Source organism: Gallinula chloropus (assembly GCF_964237585.1).
Source record: "Gallinula chloropus genome assembly, chromosome: 4".
NCBI classification, from domain to species: Eukaryota; Metazoa; Chordata; class Aves; order Gruiformes; family Rallidae; genus Gallinula; species Gallinula chloropus.
The window spans coordinates 72,870,747-72,885,329 of NC_140088.1; the positions used below are offsets into that span (position 1 = coordinate 72,870,747).

At 39.8% G+C, this 14,583-nt stretch overlaps 1 protein-coding gene across 1 annotated transcript in view; it reads left to right on the plus strand.

Annotated features, from left to right (window-relative positions):
• Nucleotides 1-14,583, plus strand: part of EGF (epidermal growth factor) — a gene marked incomplete at its 5' end in the record, with an annotated part of 59,859 nt that overhangs the window by 15,970 nt on the left and 29,306 nt on the right. The window contains 7 exons of the mRNA XM_084263790.1: nt 988-1,218; nt 2,792-2,994; nt 7,535-7,660; nt 8,625-8,747; nt 11,128-11,250; nt 12,451-12,576; nt 13,544-13,680. Coding sequence (XP_084119916.1) covers nt 988-1,218; nt 2,792-2,994; nt 7,535-7,660; nt 8,625-8,747; nt 11,128-11,250; nt 12,451-12,576; nt 13,544-13,680 — 1,069 coding nt within the window. The remainder of the gene's footprint in view (nt 1-987; nt 1,219-2,791; nt 2,995-7,534; nt 7,661-8,624; nt 8,748-11,127; nt 11,251-12,450; nt 12,577-13,543; nt 13,681-14,583) is intronic.

Below are 14,583 nucleotides of genomic sequence, written 5' to 3' on the forward strand. Positions count from 1 at the left end.
TGCTGTAAGATTGATTTAACTGTCTATGGTGGTTAGAAATGCCAAAAAATAAGGACTAAGACTAAAGAAAAATAGAGGGCAAATACAGTAAAGGCTGGCAATTACTCAAGCAAGTTTCTATTCTAATGACTGAGGAGTAACTTGCTATTTTGGAACAACTGTTGTTAACCTTAGTCACATCAGTATATCTGGGTTCTGATCCATTAATAACTTGACATATAAGTAGCTTTAGTACATAACTGGTTTGAGTATTAGAGCTGTATTTTGACTGTGTCTTAATTTAATAACAGCATAGTCTGGCTGCTATAACCATCAGGAAGGTATAAAGAAATGAGAACAATAATAGAAATTATATTTTTAAGTTAAGCCCTTAAATGACATGTTCAACTGGATCTGAAGATAAATTCCTCCCCAGAGGCAGAGGGCACTGGATATCTGCCTCAGACATGCCTTTCCCCAAGTTTTCAAGAGTTGCTCAAAGATTGGAGATATTATTCCAGTTTCCTTCTCTGACTGCATGGCTGAACAAAGCAGAGAGACAGACAATGGTACTTCATGGTTAAGCTGGGCTGATTCCTGCTTGACCTACTTGAGAGAAATTTCTAGTATCTAATTGCTTCCTGAACAGAGTCTCTGGTAAAAAACATTTGTTAAAATAAGAAAGAAGGGTAACAAAACTTTGGTGGTAACATTGCTCCCGTTAAATAGATAATTCTTTCTTGCAAAAAATTATTTCCATTCTTAATAGAGCTGTGTTAAGGGGAGATGCAGATGGTACTTTCCTGAAATAGGAAATGTTAAGGAAGTCCCTTGCTTTGTCTCATTCTGAGACCAATGTGGTAAGACTGAAAAATTCTCTAAGCAGGAACAACTAAGCAAGGAGTGTGTAGCAGTGATGCGATCTTGCAAGCGTGAGGTTTGTGTTTTAGGTTTTAGTTGGTTTTTTGTTGTGGTTTTTTCCCTAAAACATGCTTCTCTTGCCTGCAGGTTACTATTTTGGTCTTCAGATGGTACAGTTTCCAGCATATACCGAATGTCCCTCCATGGAAGCAACATGAGAAATGTTTTAAGAACCACAGAAAAAATAAAGGCCATCTCACTAGATCTGGTTGATGCAAGGCTCTACTGGATCCAACACGACCATAGGAAAGAGATTTCCCGTATTGGGTCGTGTGACTATGATGGCAGAGCAGTTCGTTTGCTCAAAAATTCTGTCCGGTGAGTTTTCCTGAGCTTGTCAGAAATGAAACACTCATTTCCTGGGGCTGCAGTTAAGCACTCTTCCTCATTCTCCCTGTTAGTTTGTCAGTTCATAACACAAGAAAGAGTTTCAAGTGTACTACAAATGGCCTGTAACTGCAAAACTAAAGCTACTGACAGGAATATGGGAAAAAGCCACTGTTCTAAGGATAAAATTGCCACTTGGTACTCTCATCTTCCAAGTCTTTAGCAAATGGAAGATACTCTTAATCCTTAGAAATCCTCTCTGAGTGTTTATTAGTGGCCTTTTTCTGCAGATAGAGAAGCTAAAAGCAAGAGATTAAATGCTTTTTCCTAGGTCACAGTGGGTGAGCTCAGGTGTCTGAGCTGTGCTCAAGAGACTGAGCTAGATCACGTCTTTCCTATCCTCCTCAAAGCCTGTTGTCCTCTTTAGCTGCTGAGTGTGGAAGCTTGGATAACCCCCTGTGCTCAGGCTCTCCAAGAAGCATCCACAGATGTGATAAAAATTGGCCTACACAGGAGATTTGTTTATCCCAGTGCCAGGGGTAAACATGGATAAGGGGACTATTAAACCCATATGCTTTTGTGTTCCTCTAATATTTGGCATTTATGCTTTGCAGTGGTACAGAAGCTCCATGGTGGGCATGTTTTCAGTGAGGTTACCCTGTATCACTGCAGTTTCTGTCATTATGGCTGGATTGGCATATGCATAATGCAGATTTACCAACTGTAAAATGAAAAAAACACATGGTTTCACTGGCTTGCTGATTTAAATATACATCATGTGACTTCCACATGAGGAACACAGTCACTTCCTACACTGCAAGTTATCGCTCTGGATTTTTCTTACCCTTTTCCCCTTCCTCCTTCATGTTGGCTGGTGTTCACTAGAGCATCAACAGTTTTGCTTTGAGCCTAGATGATAGGGATTCTCCTTTTCCCACTTGGAATACATGTACTGCAGAGTGGAGGACCTCTTTCAGTATTTTTCTCATCTAAAACTGGGCCCTTTTAGCTTTGGGGTTTTTTTGCTGCCTCATATAACTATCAGTGAATGGAATCTAAATTCCTGCAATAGGAGAAGCAGCAGGATAAATTTTAGCAACATCCTACTCCTACCCCTCTATCTCTGCCCATGTTTCCTGGGACTGTCACAAACATCAGAGCAGGCACTAGAAACTGGGAAAGGGGAGGAAGTTGTCCTACATCCTTAAACAAAGCAAGTGTCTGGTTTAGTTGCTGGGTTCACCAGGAGCAAGGTGATACCTAGGCTTTATCAGTCCTGAACAACAGCTCAGATAACCTGTTGGAAATGTAGGTTATCCATTTTGAATGTATTTATTGGAAATCTGCAGGATTCTGGGTGCTGGGTTATTCAGGAATGTCTCTGGCACTGCATCTGATTCTTGTATATATAAGACAATATAAAATATATCTATAGATTTATATGGCTGAATACAAACAAAGGTTATTTACAGTGAACTTGACTGAACTAAATACATAGAAAATGTATGAGTGAGTAAATATTTAGTAATCAGGTAACATACTTTATATTTTCTTTTTGTTGTAGGCATCAATTGCTTGGTATGTCTCTCTTTGCTGAGCACCTGTACTATTCAGAGTTGAAATCTGGTATGATATGGAGAGCCAACAAGTACACTGGAAAAGTTTTAGTTACAATTAGCCTAAAGCCATTATTTTTTCCCCCAGTGGAGATAAAAGTGGTGCATCCATTTAAACAGCCAGGTGCAAGAACAGATTCTCAGGATTTTGGTAAGTGAACTGTAAGTACACAGTTGATGTGTGAGAATAAGAATATTGAATCATAGAATCACAGGTTGGTTTGGGCCGGGAGGAACTTCAAATACCATCTAGTCCTGACCCCCCTTTCATGGGCAGGGACACCCTCCATTAGATCAGGTTGCCCAAAGCCCCATCCAGCCTTGTCTTGAACACTGCCAGGGAGGGGGCAGCCAGAGCTGCTCTAGGAAACCTTTGCCAGCACCTTGACAACTTCCCAGGGAAAATTTCTTCCTAATATCTAATCTAAATCTCCTCTCCTTCAGCTTAAGGCCATTTCCCCTTGTCCTGTCCCTACATGCCCTTGTAAACAAACCCTTTCCAGCTTTCTTGTAGTACTGGAATGCTGCGCTAAGGTTTCCCTGGAATCTTTTCTCCAGGCTAAACAACCCCGATGATATCAGCCTGTCCTCCCAGGAGAGGTGCTTCTGCCCCCTGGTCATCTTCATGGCCCTCCTCTGGATTCAGTCCAGTAGCTCCATGTCTTTTTTGATTGGAGAGCCCAGAGCTGGACACAGTATTCTGGGTGAGGTCTCATGTGAGCAGAGTAGAAGGAAAGAATCACTTCCTTCAACCTGCTGGTCACGCTTCTTTTGATGCAGCCCATAATGTCATAGAGTCTGACTTTTCATAGTAATAATTTTCTTCAGCAAAATTTCTGGCCTCAGTGAAGTCAAGGAAAAAGTTTCCTTTCACTTCAGTGATCCACAGTTCCACTTGCCATGTGCAGCTTCAGCTGGAGTGTCAGGCTGGGATTGTGTTGTGCATGAACTGCTCATTTCATGAATCAGAATATGCATGCAGATAAATGTGCTTTTCTCCTTCCCTTCCCTTTTTTTACACAAAGATGGTTTCACAGTTTCCTGATAAATGCACAAAGCATCTAGTTTTCCATACTGTGGATGTCTCAGCTTTGCTGTGAAATGGCTGGATTAAGAATGAGCCTGTCATAGACAGACTTGAAGTTGCCAAAGTAATTATGAAATAAGACCCTCAGGTCTCTTTGATGTCAATTGCAGCCTACTGTATGGGGTGGTTTTGTCACTGCCTTTCACTGTGGATCAGAAAATGAAGGTAGTTGACAATGGATAACTAATCTTCCTTGAGGATTCCTGATGAGGCAGTAGGAAGTGGAGGGTGTCCAGAGTACATAATGTCATGTTCTCTGGTCTCTAGAAAGGACAAATAAAGTATTCCTGCTTTTAATGGAATAGGTTTTGTTACCAGTTTTACTTGGATATGGAACAAACAGCATAGAGGCATTTGTGTGTTGAGCAATGGTTGTAGAGCTCCTAAGAGAAGATGGCCATGGGTTCCCAGAGGGATAAGTGGTGTAAAGATGAGGAGAAAATAAAGGCTGTTCTTAGAAGCAAAATTGAAACTTTAAATATCTCACCTGAACCATTTCTAAATATCTACTATAAAAAGGGCATTGTCTTTCTTCATGCCAACCCACAGCATTGTACAAAACCATGCTGCCTGTCCTTCCTGAAGTGGGAAAACCAGAATCTTCAAGGGAACTTTCCCTTTCAGATGCTTTTTTTGCAATGCAAAGAGCTGTTGAGATGAAAATCAAACTTGTAAACACAGAAAGCCTCCATTCAGAGACATTATCTATTCAAAGCTTCCCTCAAGGAAAACATTCATCCTGGCACATGGAAGCTTTTATTTCAACTGACATGTTTGGTGCTGCCACACAGAGTAACTAAGGAAGCATATGTTTGTGGTGCAGACAGTGGCATGTCCACATATCTCACAATTATTACAGTGACATTTGGAAAGTGTCATAAGTCTTCCTTGAGTGCTTGTCACCACGTCTCCATATTCATGAAGATGGAGAGGAAGAAACAATGACCAAGAAAGGTAGTTCATAATAGTGGTTTCTTGAACCAAGGCCATTGGTTGTGTTAACTTCTGTCCTCTCCACAAGAATGTGTAGCATAATTTCATGGACTAGGGGAACTTAGCTTTTATTCTTCTCTCAGAAGGCTAACTCCACTTCTTCCACCAGAACATGCTGATTTCTGGTGTTTCTCTGTCCACTGGAAAGAGGGTTACCTTTAATAATAAATAAACTACCAGTGTTTTTAAATACCTTGCAGCATATACTCCTGTGTCTCCAACAGGTTTAGTAAATTATTGTATGCTAGTAATTGTCGCCAGCAGCAGGCTTTTTATTTTTAATTCCAAATATTTTCTTGTAAAAATGTCTGGGAAGTGACAGGGTAGAAAGAAGCTTAACAGGCTGAAACCAGATGGATCTTTTGGACTTTACATGTATGTTGCTTGGCTTATCCAGTGCAAGAACTGGGATGAAAGGAGGACTAATGAGCCTGGAGTACAAATAAGATTTATAGCTGATCTTGCAACAGAGAATCCTGGACATAAAAGCATACCTAGACTAATTGGATGCTCTGCACAAGCTAAGAAAGTGCATGTTGCAATACAGTGTCAGCTGTGAATTATCAGGCTTTCTCTAAAGCAAATAGCAAGTGAGTTCCTACAGATGAAAAGGGAACTGATGAGAAGTATTCAACTGACAGGATTTTTTTTTTTTTTAAATAGGAATTTGGATTGTTTACTTTACCACTTAAGTTCCTCAGGTCCCCTCTTCCCTTTCTCTTTCAAAAGGCTTTCCTGGATTGGTCAGAGCTAATAAGTACCGAAAAGAGTATTAATTCAGCTATGGGATTGCTATAGCCCCAACACAACAACTTTATCACAGTAGTGTCTGAAAGATGGCCTCTAATTTACCTCAGTTCTTATTGGCAACTAACCTTAGATTTGATGACAGTATGGATATTTAGAAATGCCTGCTGGCATTTTATTAATGGCTCATAAAATATCTTAATTACCTTAAAATCTCAGACTGCCTCTGGATTTTTCTTTAAGTATCTTCTCTGACAGATTGATGAGATTATGAACAAGCAGGGGTTGTTTTCTTTTTTTTTTTTTTTTTGAGGAATAATGTTGTGTTTCTTTCCAGTGTAAGGTACCAGCATCAGGCTATTATCTGAGAACACCGTTTCCATATCAGAGAGGTGATGAGAGAGAAAAAAGCCCACAACAAACAAATAAGCTGGATAGTATGGTTTGCAGTGGTTCTTCTTCTGGAAAAGATTACCTTAAAACCTTTGTGATTCATAATTTAGTCACCATTCACTTTAAGTTTTGAAATATGATTGGGTTTTTTTACATATGGATTTGACAATATCAAGTTCTAATAATTATTCAGTTAAAAAAGAATATCTTCTTGAGATCACCCAGATAGCAAAATTATTGCTTTGATTAATTCTTCTGTGATTCACAGGCACCTTATGTCTTGTTAGACCAATAATGATACAAGCAAGGAGCAAAAAATGAGCACCAGTGATAAGCATAAATGCAGGCTTGAATGTGGTCTTCTTTCTGTTTTGTATGGTTTTGTGGTTGCATGTACTTGCACATTTGTCATTCTAATGAGTTCTGCATTTGAAGATTAGACACCCAATTACCATATGTTCCTGATTCAGCTGCAGTAAAGACAAAGATTAAGGGTCCAATTCAAAACTAGTTCTACGGAAAGAGAGACTTCACTAAAAATTTGCAAAACTCAAGTCTGTCAAAAGCTATCATCTTAATAACATAGATAATATCCACCTAGTCATCCACTCAGCATTTTTCATTTAGTGGTACAACTTTTGTTAGGGAAGAATTGAACAGGTTGATGCAAATAAAGGCGATGTTGATGATTTCAGCCAAGCTGAAATGTCTCTTTGGGAAATTATTTCAGTCTTTTATAGGTGTGATTTGTCATTCCACAAAATGGTCAGCATTTTCTCTGTTGTGGCTAGTGAAAGACTGTCAAACTTAAATACTACGCTGATTTCCATCTCTTGGAATTTAGAGGGTGAACAGGAAACAGCACAAGAAGCTTGTTCACATACAAATTTCTTTGCCTGAATGAACCCGTGATTTCTTACACACGTTGCACGGACATCCCAGGGCAAGGAGACTGTTGTGTGTGGGTGGCTGCACACCTACATTCAGTAGCAACAGTTTAGCTATTCTTAGCTTGGGAAAGGGGCAAGCAACCCCAGAAGAAGATTAGGAAGATTAAAACAAAAATAATAGTTTGGGAGACAAAAATAAAACCATGAGTGTTGCATACCTGTGAAAGCAGCAGGTCTAAAAGATAGCTGGGCACAGACATGAGGCTCTGCAAGTCCTACCATCACCTACTTCAGGTTCTCTCTAGATGTGCTTGTGCTGACAGGGGAGCTAGAAATTATTGTTTGCATGGACCTACTTTTAGCCTTCCGAGTACTTTCATTTTTGTCACGACTTTTGGTCCTAGTTTCACCGATAGAAAAAAATAGAAGCTATTTTCTACAGCTTGAGCTATTTTCTATAGGTTGAGCAAGTGGCTGTTGAGAAGAAGACTCATCACTGAGAATCTTTAGTCAAAATAATTTCTCCTTGAAGGTTAATATGGTAAGAACTCCATTACATTTACACTACATTTGTTTTCCAGAAAAAGGAACCTGTGATTTGAACAAAGAAAAGTGCAGAAGAAGAATCTGCAGACCAGACTCAAGGACTCAACGGTGTAAATGTTCTAGTGGCTTTATTTTAAGTCGAAATAAACAGTTTTGTGAAGGTAATACATGCATCTCCTGTCAGATTTATTCCATCAGATGAAAAAAAATCTTCTTTCTCTTTACTCATATCTAGATTATGAAAAAACACTATGTGCCATTTCAGTTTGGTGTCCTTCCAGGTGCTGAAATAATCTAAAGGGAGACCCTATGAAAGTGAGAACTCTGAAAGTGGCACCAGTGCTATTCTTGTGAGAAATTTTGGTCTTAGCCCAAGTAGTTAAAGGAGCTTCAGATAAGTAGACATCCTTATGGGTCCTTATTTAATTTTTAAGTGAAAATTAAAACAGAGACATCACTAAAGGTGAAACACTGAAAAATCCTGCAATTAGATGTCTGTCGTAAGTCTCATTTTAAAAAAAGACACAAATTCTTAACATGCTTCTACATGTTTTAATCTGGGTTGTTTTAATAAAAATATTAATGACAGTTAATGTATCACTTTTAGCAGAGTCTTTTGCTGCACAACTACATTTGAAAAGACAGAAATGCATCAAAATTCCTAGCGTACAGGATTTACAGACCTGCCTGAGCAGCAGCCATCCAGTTCTCAGGAAATTCCCCAGGATTACTTTCTGAATTTCAACTTCTAATTCACTTCTGTGTTTTGAGAATTTTACCCCAGTCATGTTGGACCCAGATTTTTTTAAAAGAATTTTTGTCAGAAGAAAGTCTCTAAAGTCACTTTATTGGATTCAGTGGAACATGTAAGGGAAGGCATACTTTTCAAAGTCCTCTAGGAACCTATGCCAGACACAGGCAGCCTATTCTGCTAGAAGGTTTTTAAGTGTATTTTATTAAGCTTTGCAAACTTGCTCTTTTATCACTTACAAGGACAGACATATTATTGTAAAATGAATGGGAAAAAGAGATACTTCTTGAAGACTGTTGGTTTGTTTCATTAGTCTAATTACCAGGCACCGGTTGGCGACGTTATTCTGACACAGTGAGTGCTTCTTTTGACAGATATCAATGAATGTGGCTTCTGGAATCATGGCTGTACTTTGGGCTGTGTGAACATCCCTGGTTCCTATTACTGCACCTGCCCGAGAGGTTTTGTTCTGCTGCCTGACAGGAAAACATGTCATGGTAAGCAGCGGTAATACTAAACGCCTCCGGTATGATACTGGAGAGAGTCCTCACGTAACACTGGAGCCACTGAAAGTTTTGTGTCTTGCATTGCTTGCTTCCAATCCCTTATTATGTAAGAAGGATCAGCTTAAACTGAGTGAACCAAGTTCAGATGCCATGATTAAGGAAGTGTAAGTGACACGTGAGTAATGAAGCGTGAGCCTCTTCAGGAGGAAATAAAAAAAATGTAAAAAAAAAGTTCTGTCTCCAAAGAGACTTCTTTGCTCAGATTAGGTGCTGGGGCACATTCCAGGTGGATAAGCAGTTATATCTTTTTAAATGTAGTCTCTGAGTTTGGCTCATTCTGCCTAACCTGCATAACAGCTTGCACAGTCTCTCTGCGAGCAGCTTACAGCATTATCTTCTCTTAAAATCAGGGTTGAGAGCATTGCTAATGTGCATGAAATTAAGGAAATTAAATGCATGTGCATCTGTTTACAATGAATGAGTCACATGGAAGTAATCATAAAGTTGTTTGTTCTGGGGGACTGCTGCAATTGTGGTTTTGTTATTGGTTTTGTTGTCTTTTATCAATGAAATTGTTTATTAAAAGTATGTCTGAGAGAAATTATCCATAGAACATAGGTAGGTAAAGCAGGAAGCTCTCTGAAGCTGGATAAATGTGAATAAAGTAAATGCAGAGAAGTGGAGGGTAAAAAACAAAGATCTGTTAGCCAGTAAGAGTCAGAGGGGAAGTTTTTGTCCTCCCTTAAGGTAGTACTGTGTATATTCAGCCTACAAATGCATTGCGCTTTTCTAAAGTAAGTCTAGGACACAAAATGTGAAACGCATCCAAGTTTTGAGGTCTTGGGATATTCCCAGGCACTTTTCTATTTCATAATGAAGTGGACCTTGGCCATAAGCAAAGACTGCTTCTCCCTTGCTTCCATGGAAAGAAAACCTTGGTATGTGCCCTACGTAGTAGTGCCAGTGTGCACCATTGAGTTCAGTCTGGGTCAGGACCTACGGTATATTGAATATTGCTACTAGAGCTAAGAGAGTCTAACAGACTCTAGCAGTCAGTCAAGCTATTTTAGACCTCCTAGAGTCACTTCTACCCCTCTATTAAAGAGGGAGGCAGGAGTAGGATTCAGTGACCCACATGCGAGGGTCCAGGGTGTGTGTGACAGCTGCAGAGGGCAGACAGATGGGACAGAAGACTTGCAGCCAGGGGCTGTTGGGAGGTGGGATATCCTTTTGTGGGCAAAACAGTGCTTAGACACTGTGCAGCTCAGTCCTGCTCTGGATGACTAGCTTGAACAATATGACTACATTTTGAGGGGCTCAAATTAGATAGGAAGTAATGTTTCTCTAACCCAAGCTGGGGATGCAGCATGGACAGTGTAACTCCGTACCCACTGCAGCACAAGGTCACCATCTATGCAACTTGAGAGAGAGGTGCAAGGTGAGAGGTCCACATGCTTTCTCCTCCAAGTCCTGTGCAAAGCTCTTTATCTAAAGCCACAAGCTGTAGTCAGAAAGAAACAAGATCAGTTTCTTGACCCTTCTCACTCTGCTTAAGGAGTTAGAACAATACAGTCTAAAGCACAGTTACCCTTGAGAAGCAAAATTTGCAACAGCTATGCTTCATTTAAGCCACCATATGTGGCTGTGGGAAACCTGCATGAGTTCTAGTCTTCCAGTGGGTGTTGTCAGAGAGCAGTAGTGTTGGCATAAAGAGATGCAGCGCTGCAATACAGAGGATGGATGGAGGATATCTTGTGAAATTGCATTAAAGAAATACTCCAAAAAATTCTGTCACTCTGACAATTGTAACAGAAAGCAAAAGGAAACCTTTGCCAGGTCCTCAGATGGTTTTGCCCCTACAGCTTCAAAAATTGCCAATAAGGAACACAGTTGTATTTCTGGAAGGTTCATCTCCTGTTTTGATGGATCGTAGCTCTGGAGTAGGAGGAAGGTAGTTTTTCCACATTCTCTTTGTGTTTTATTCTTTCAGCATAACTTCCTTGCAGTTTTCAAAACTTGATCTATGTAAAAGAAAAAAAGCTTTCTAAATTATTTCTGGTTTGATAACAGTTCTTCAAACAACTTTGGAAAATTTAAAGCTGATCAGTATGACTTCAGGACCCAGCAATCTCGGCTTTCTCCTTTGCTATAGTTAGGAGAGGGTGGGTAAAAATAATAAAAAAAACCCAATAATGAACAAATAAAAACAAACCCCCAGAAGACCACAAAAGTGTTGTACTCTCAATGTCACACTTTTCACTTCATCTCTCTCCCCTTCCTCTCTTTAAGAAAGTATTAACATTTTTGGGGGGGACAAGTAAAAATGTTTATCATAATTTACACTTTTTTTTTTCTCTTTAAATTACTGCAGAGCTAATTTCCTGCACAAGTAACAACACTGATTGTAGCCATGGTTGCCTTCAAACATCTAAAGGGCCTGTGTGCTTTTGTCCTGAAGGATCTGTACTCAAAGTAGATGGCAAAGCATGCACGGGTAAGTAACATTTTTCGAGCTGTAGCGACTGTCAAACTGTTTGTTCTTGGCACTGAGAGCCAGAAGTGAATGATAGCATTTTACACTCATGTTGCACAGCTGAAAATGACTGTAGAACATGGGAGACAAGGGAATGTCAGGCACCTTGAGTGCTGAGATAAGCAATATACATATTAATTTTTTAATAGATGTGTCTTAGCTGTAGCAGCCAGCGTTTGCAGGTGAAATTCTTTTGTTATCAGCATGGGACAATGCACCTCCCAGATATTTGTTGTGGGAGACATCTGAAATTTATATTTGAGGGGAAATATAGTTACAAAACTAGGGCTTGAAATCTGAAGATGGCTGTATTGATACCATGCAGTTTCAGGCTCACTCTAACCTACAGCCATTTCATCTAATTACCCACAAATGGAATTTTTGCTGTTACTGTATTTGAAGCTGCTACACCCACTAATCTGTCATTCCCAATCCCAGCAAGTTTTCCAGATACAGGAGGCTGTGGCTTTTCAACTGTATCTTTTCAGCCCTAGGGGCTGGAATAGCTCCATTAATGCCGGCATTGCACCTTGAAAACCCCCTTGCCCTTTTACATCCCTTACGTACTCTGGACTGTACTGTATGTATAGATTCAGTGTTGCTGTTTTGCTAGGGACACTCCACAGAGTAAACTCAGGTTGGGATTATAGAAATAAACCTTGTAAAGCCCCAAGAAGAAAGAATAGTTTCTTTTTATATGAAATCTTTGTTTATTTTATTAGAAAGCCAGAGTATTTAATCAATTTATCATCCTAACCTAATTAACTTCTGGGGAGAGAATGGCATTAATTTATTCCTTCTTTGCATGGAATGCAAAGTCTGATGAAATTTGTTATTTGTTGTAGATGGGATGAGGTTTGCATGGGAGAAAAAGTTCTCTAAAATAATGAAGACATGGAAGCACCTTTCATATATCCCAACCCGCATCTTCTGTTGTAAATTTTCAGAAAAAACTCAGGAATAAGTTAATACTAATTATATTTCATTTCACTAGACTTTTGCTTTCAAGAGAATGCTTTTCAGTAAACCTACAGGTCACTGAGATGCTTTGCAGTGTGCAAATCCTAAGCAGATCCAATCCTGCTCTTGCTTATACCACTGATTTTGTTGTATATTTTTCTTAGAATGGCAAAGTTAATTTTTTCAAATGCTCTGTTTAAGGTTGTACATCTCCAGATAATGGTGGCTGTAGTCAGATATGTTCTTCTTTAAGCCCGTTCTCCTGGAAGTGTGCTTGCTTTCCTGGATATAAGCTTCAGCGGGACAGAAAGCACTGCACTGCTATAGGTTGGTATCTTGGTATGTCTACATATTTCTGCCACTAAAGGCAAAAACATTTTAAAGTCCTTTAAAGTGGATTGCATAACTGGGAATCAATTTTTGTACTGACTTTAGGGTACTTTGTAAAACTTGAGAAGTATTAGTTGCCTGGAAAACTAACCTATTGTGGAAATACACCAGAACACACACCAGTACGTGGTGCATTCTCCCTCAGAGAAGGTTCAGTCTGTTATCCAACTTATTAATTTCACTCTGGGCTCCTGTACTGTGGAGGTCTATCCTCACTGTTCAGGTTTTTGTGCCTTCATATAATTGTGGGTGCAGTTTCTGCCCAGTGTTACACTATTGGGGTTGAACTGTCTACGTTTGGAGAACAGGGCAGAGAATAGTCTGTCAAAGGACCTTCCCTACAAGAATATTTCTTCCCCGCTGCCCCCAGGAAACCCAGGTATTTGATGTGATGTTTGGATTCCAGACCCTTCTGTTTCTTCTGAGAAAAGGGCAGACCCTGGTGAGCATCAAGGTATAAGCAATTGCATCAGGGAAAGTTTGTGATTTGTATCAGGAGTAATGGAAACACTTTATTTTTCTGTAGAACAGCGTTTTACTTTTACTGCAAAAGGATGCTCATGCACAAAAACTCAAGTGTTCTGGCATTTATGGTGATGCTGTGAGATGCAGAGGAAAGGCTGTCTTGAGGCTGAGTCACTGTGAAATGCAAGGGGACTAGCGACTGCTTTATCACAATTTTTGAGGCTGATCTTAGGCAAGGCTCTGATGCTGAAAGCCTGAATTCACTTTTATCTTTGATTTCTGAGGCACATGGAGTGCAGGACAAGGGCCTTCATTTCTTTGTGCTTATGTTCCTCAGTTTGCCCTCTGCCATTACTTATGATGTTAGCTAGTAACGATGCAGGCTGGAGATCACTTTGAACCTCATGGAATTAACATATGTGCAAATTTTCATCGACAGGTCCTAAGCCATTTTTGTTGTTTGCGAACGGCCAAGATATCCGCCGGATCGGGTTTGATGGAACAGATTATGCAAGTTTACTTGACTGGCAGATGGGAATAGTCTTAGCACTGGACTCTGATCCCGTGGAAAATAAGGTAAGGCATTAAAAATGAGAGGATTTTGAAGTGTATCAAGGACAAATGGATTGGGCTTTCATGTGCCTTAGCCTTTCTGCCGTCAGTGATCCAGATTACCATTGTGCCGCTTGTTGTTCTGTTGCCTGTTCAGGAGCATGATGGGTACAAGATGCCAAACATTAGTTGAAGAGTCTCATCCTTTACTTAGCAGTTTAATGTGCTTTGTACATTGACATGCCTAATTAACAGGGAATTTGGATTTTTAAATTCACTTCAGGTGCAATTGCAAATTCAAATAGCTTTTGTGGGATTGATAGTTTTCTCCCTTAAGATTTCAGTACTGTTTTCTGGAAATAAATTGTGGTTTGTTTTCTTGTTCTGTTTTGTGGTGGGCTTTTTCCAATGAGTAGCTGTATAAACAGCAGTATCTTTTTTTCTGTACAGCTACAATCCCTACTAAATATAGGCACAATCTTAACAAGAATTACTTCCTATGTCTTGATATTATTGAACGAAACTGCTGAATACTCACTGGGTTCATTGTTCTTATGAAATGTATTCCTCATCTTGCAAGGTAACTCTGTTGGAAGTGGGAGTCTTCTCTGCAATAGAGCTGTATGTATGCGTGGCCGCATCCCAGTGCCCCATGCCTTGCCAGCAGAGTTGGGAAGGAGTTCAGCTCTGCTTTGCTAAACCTTCTGTGGCAGATGATAGTTATTTTTTTCCCACGGTGAGACTTACTTACAGTGTAAGAGTGTTACAGAAAGATACTGGATGGCACAGTGAAAGCTGATGAAGAGCTCAGTTAAGTTGTTGGAAACATCTCAAGGCCTGGAAGGACACAACTAAACATATGAGAATGTTACCAGATCTGTGTTACAGGAGAATCGTTTCAGGCACTGCTGGATCACTGCCACTTGC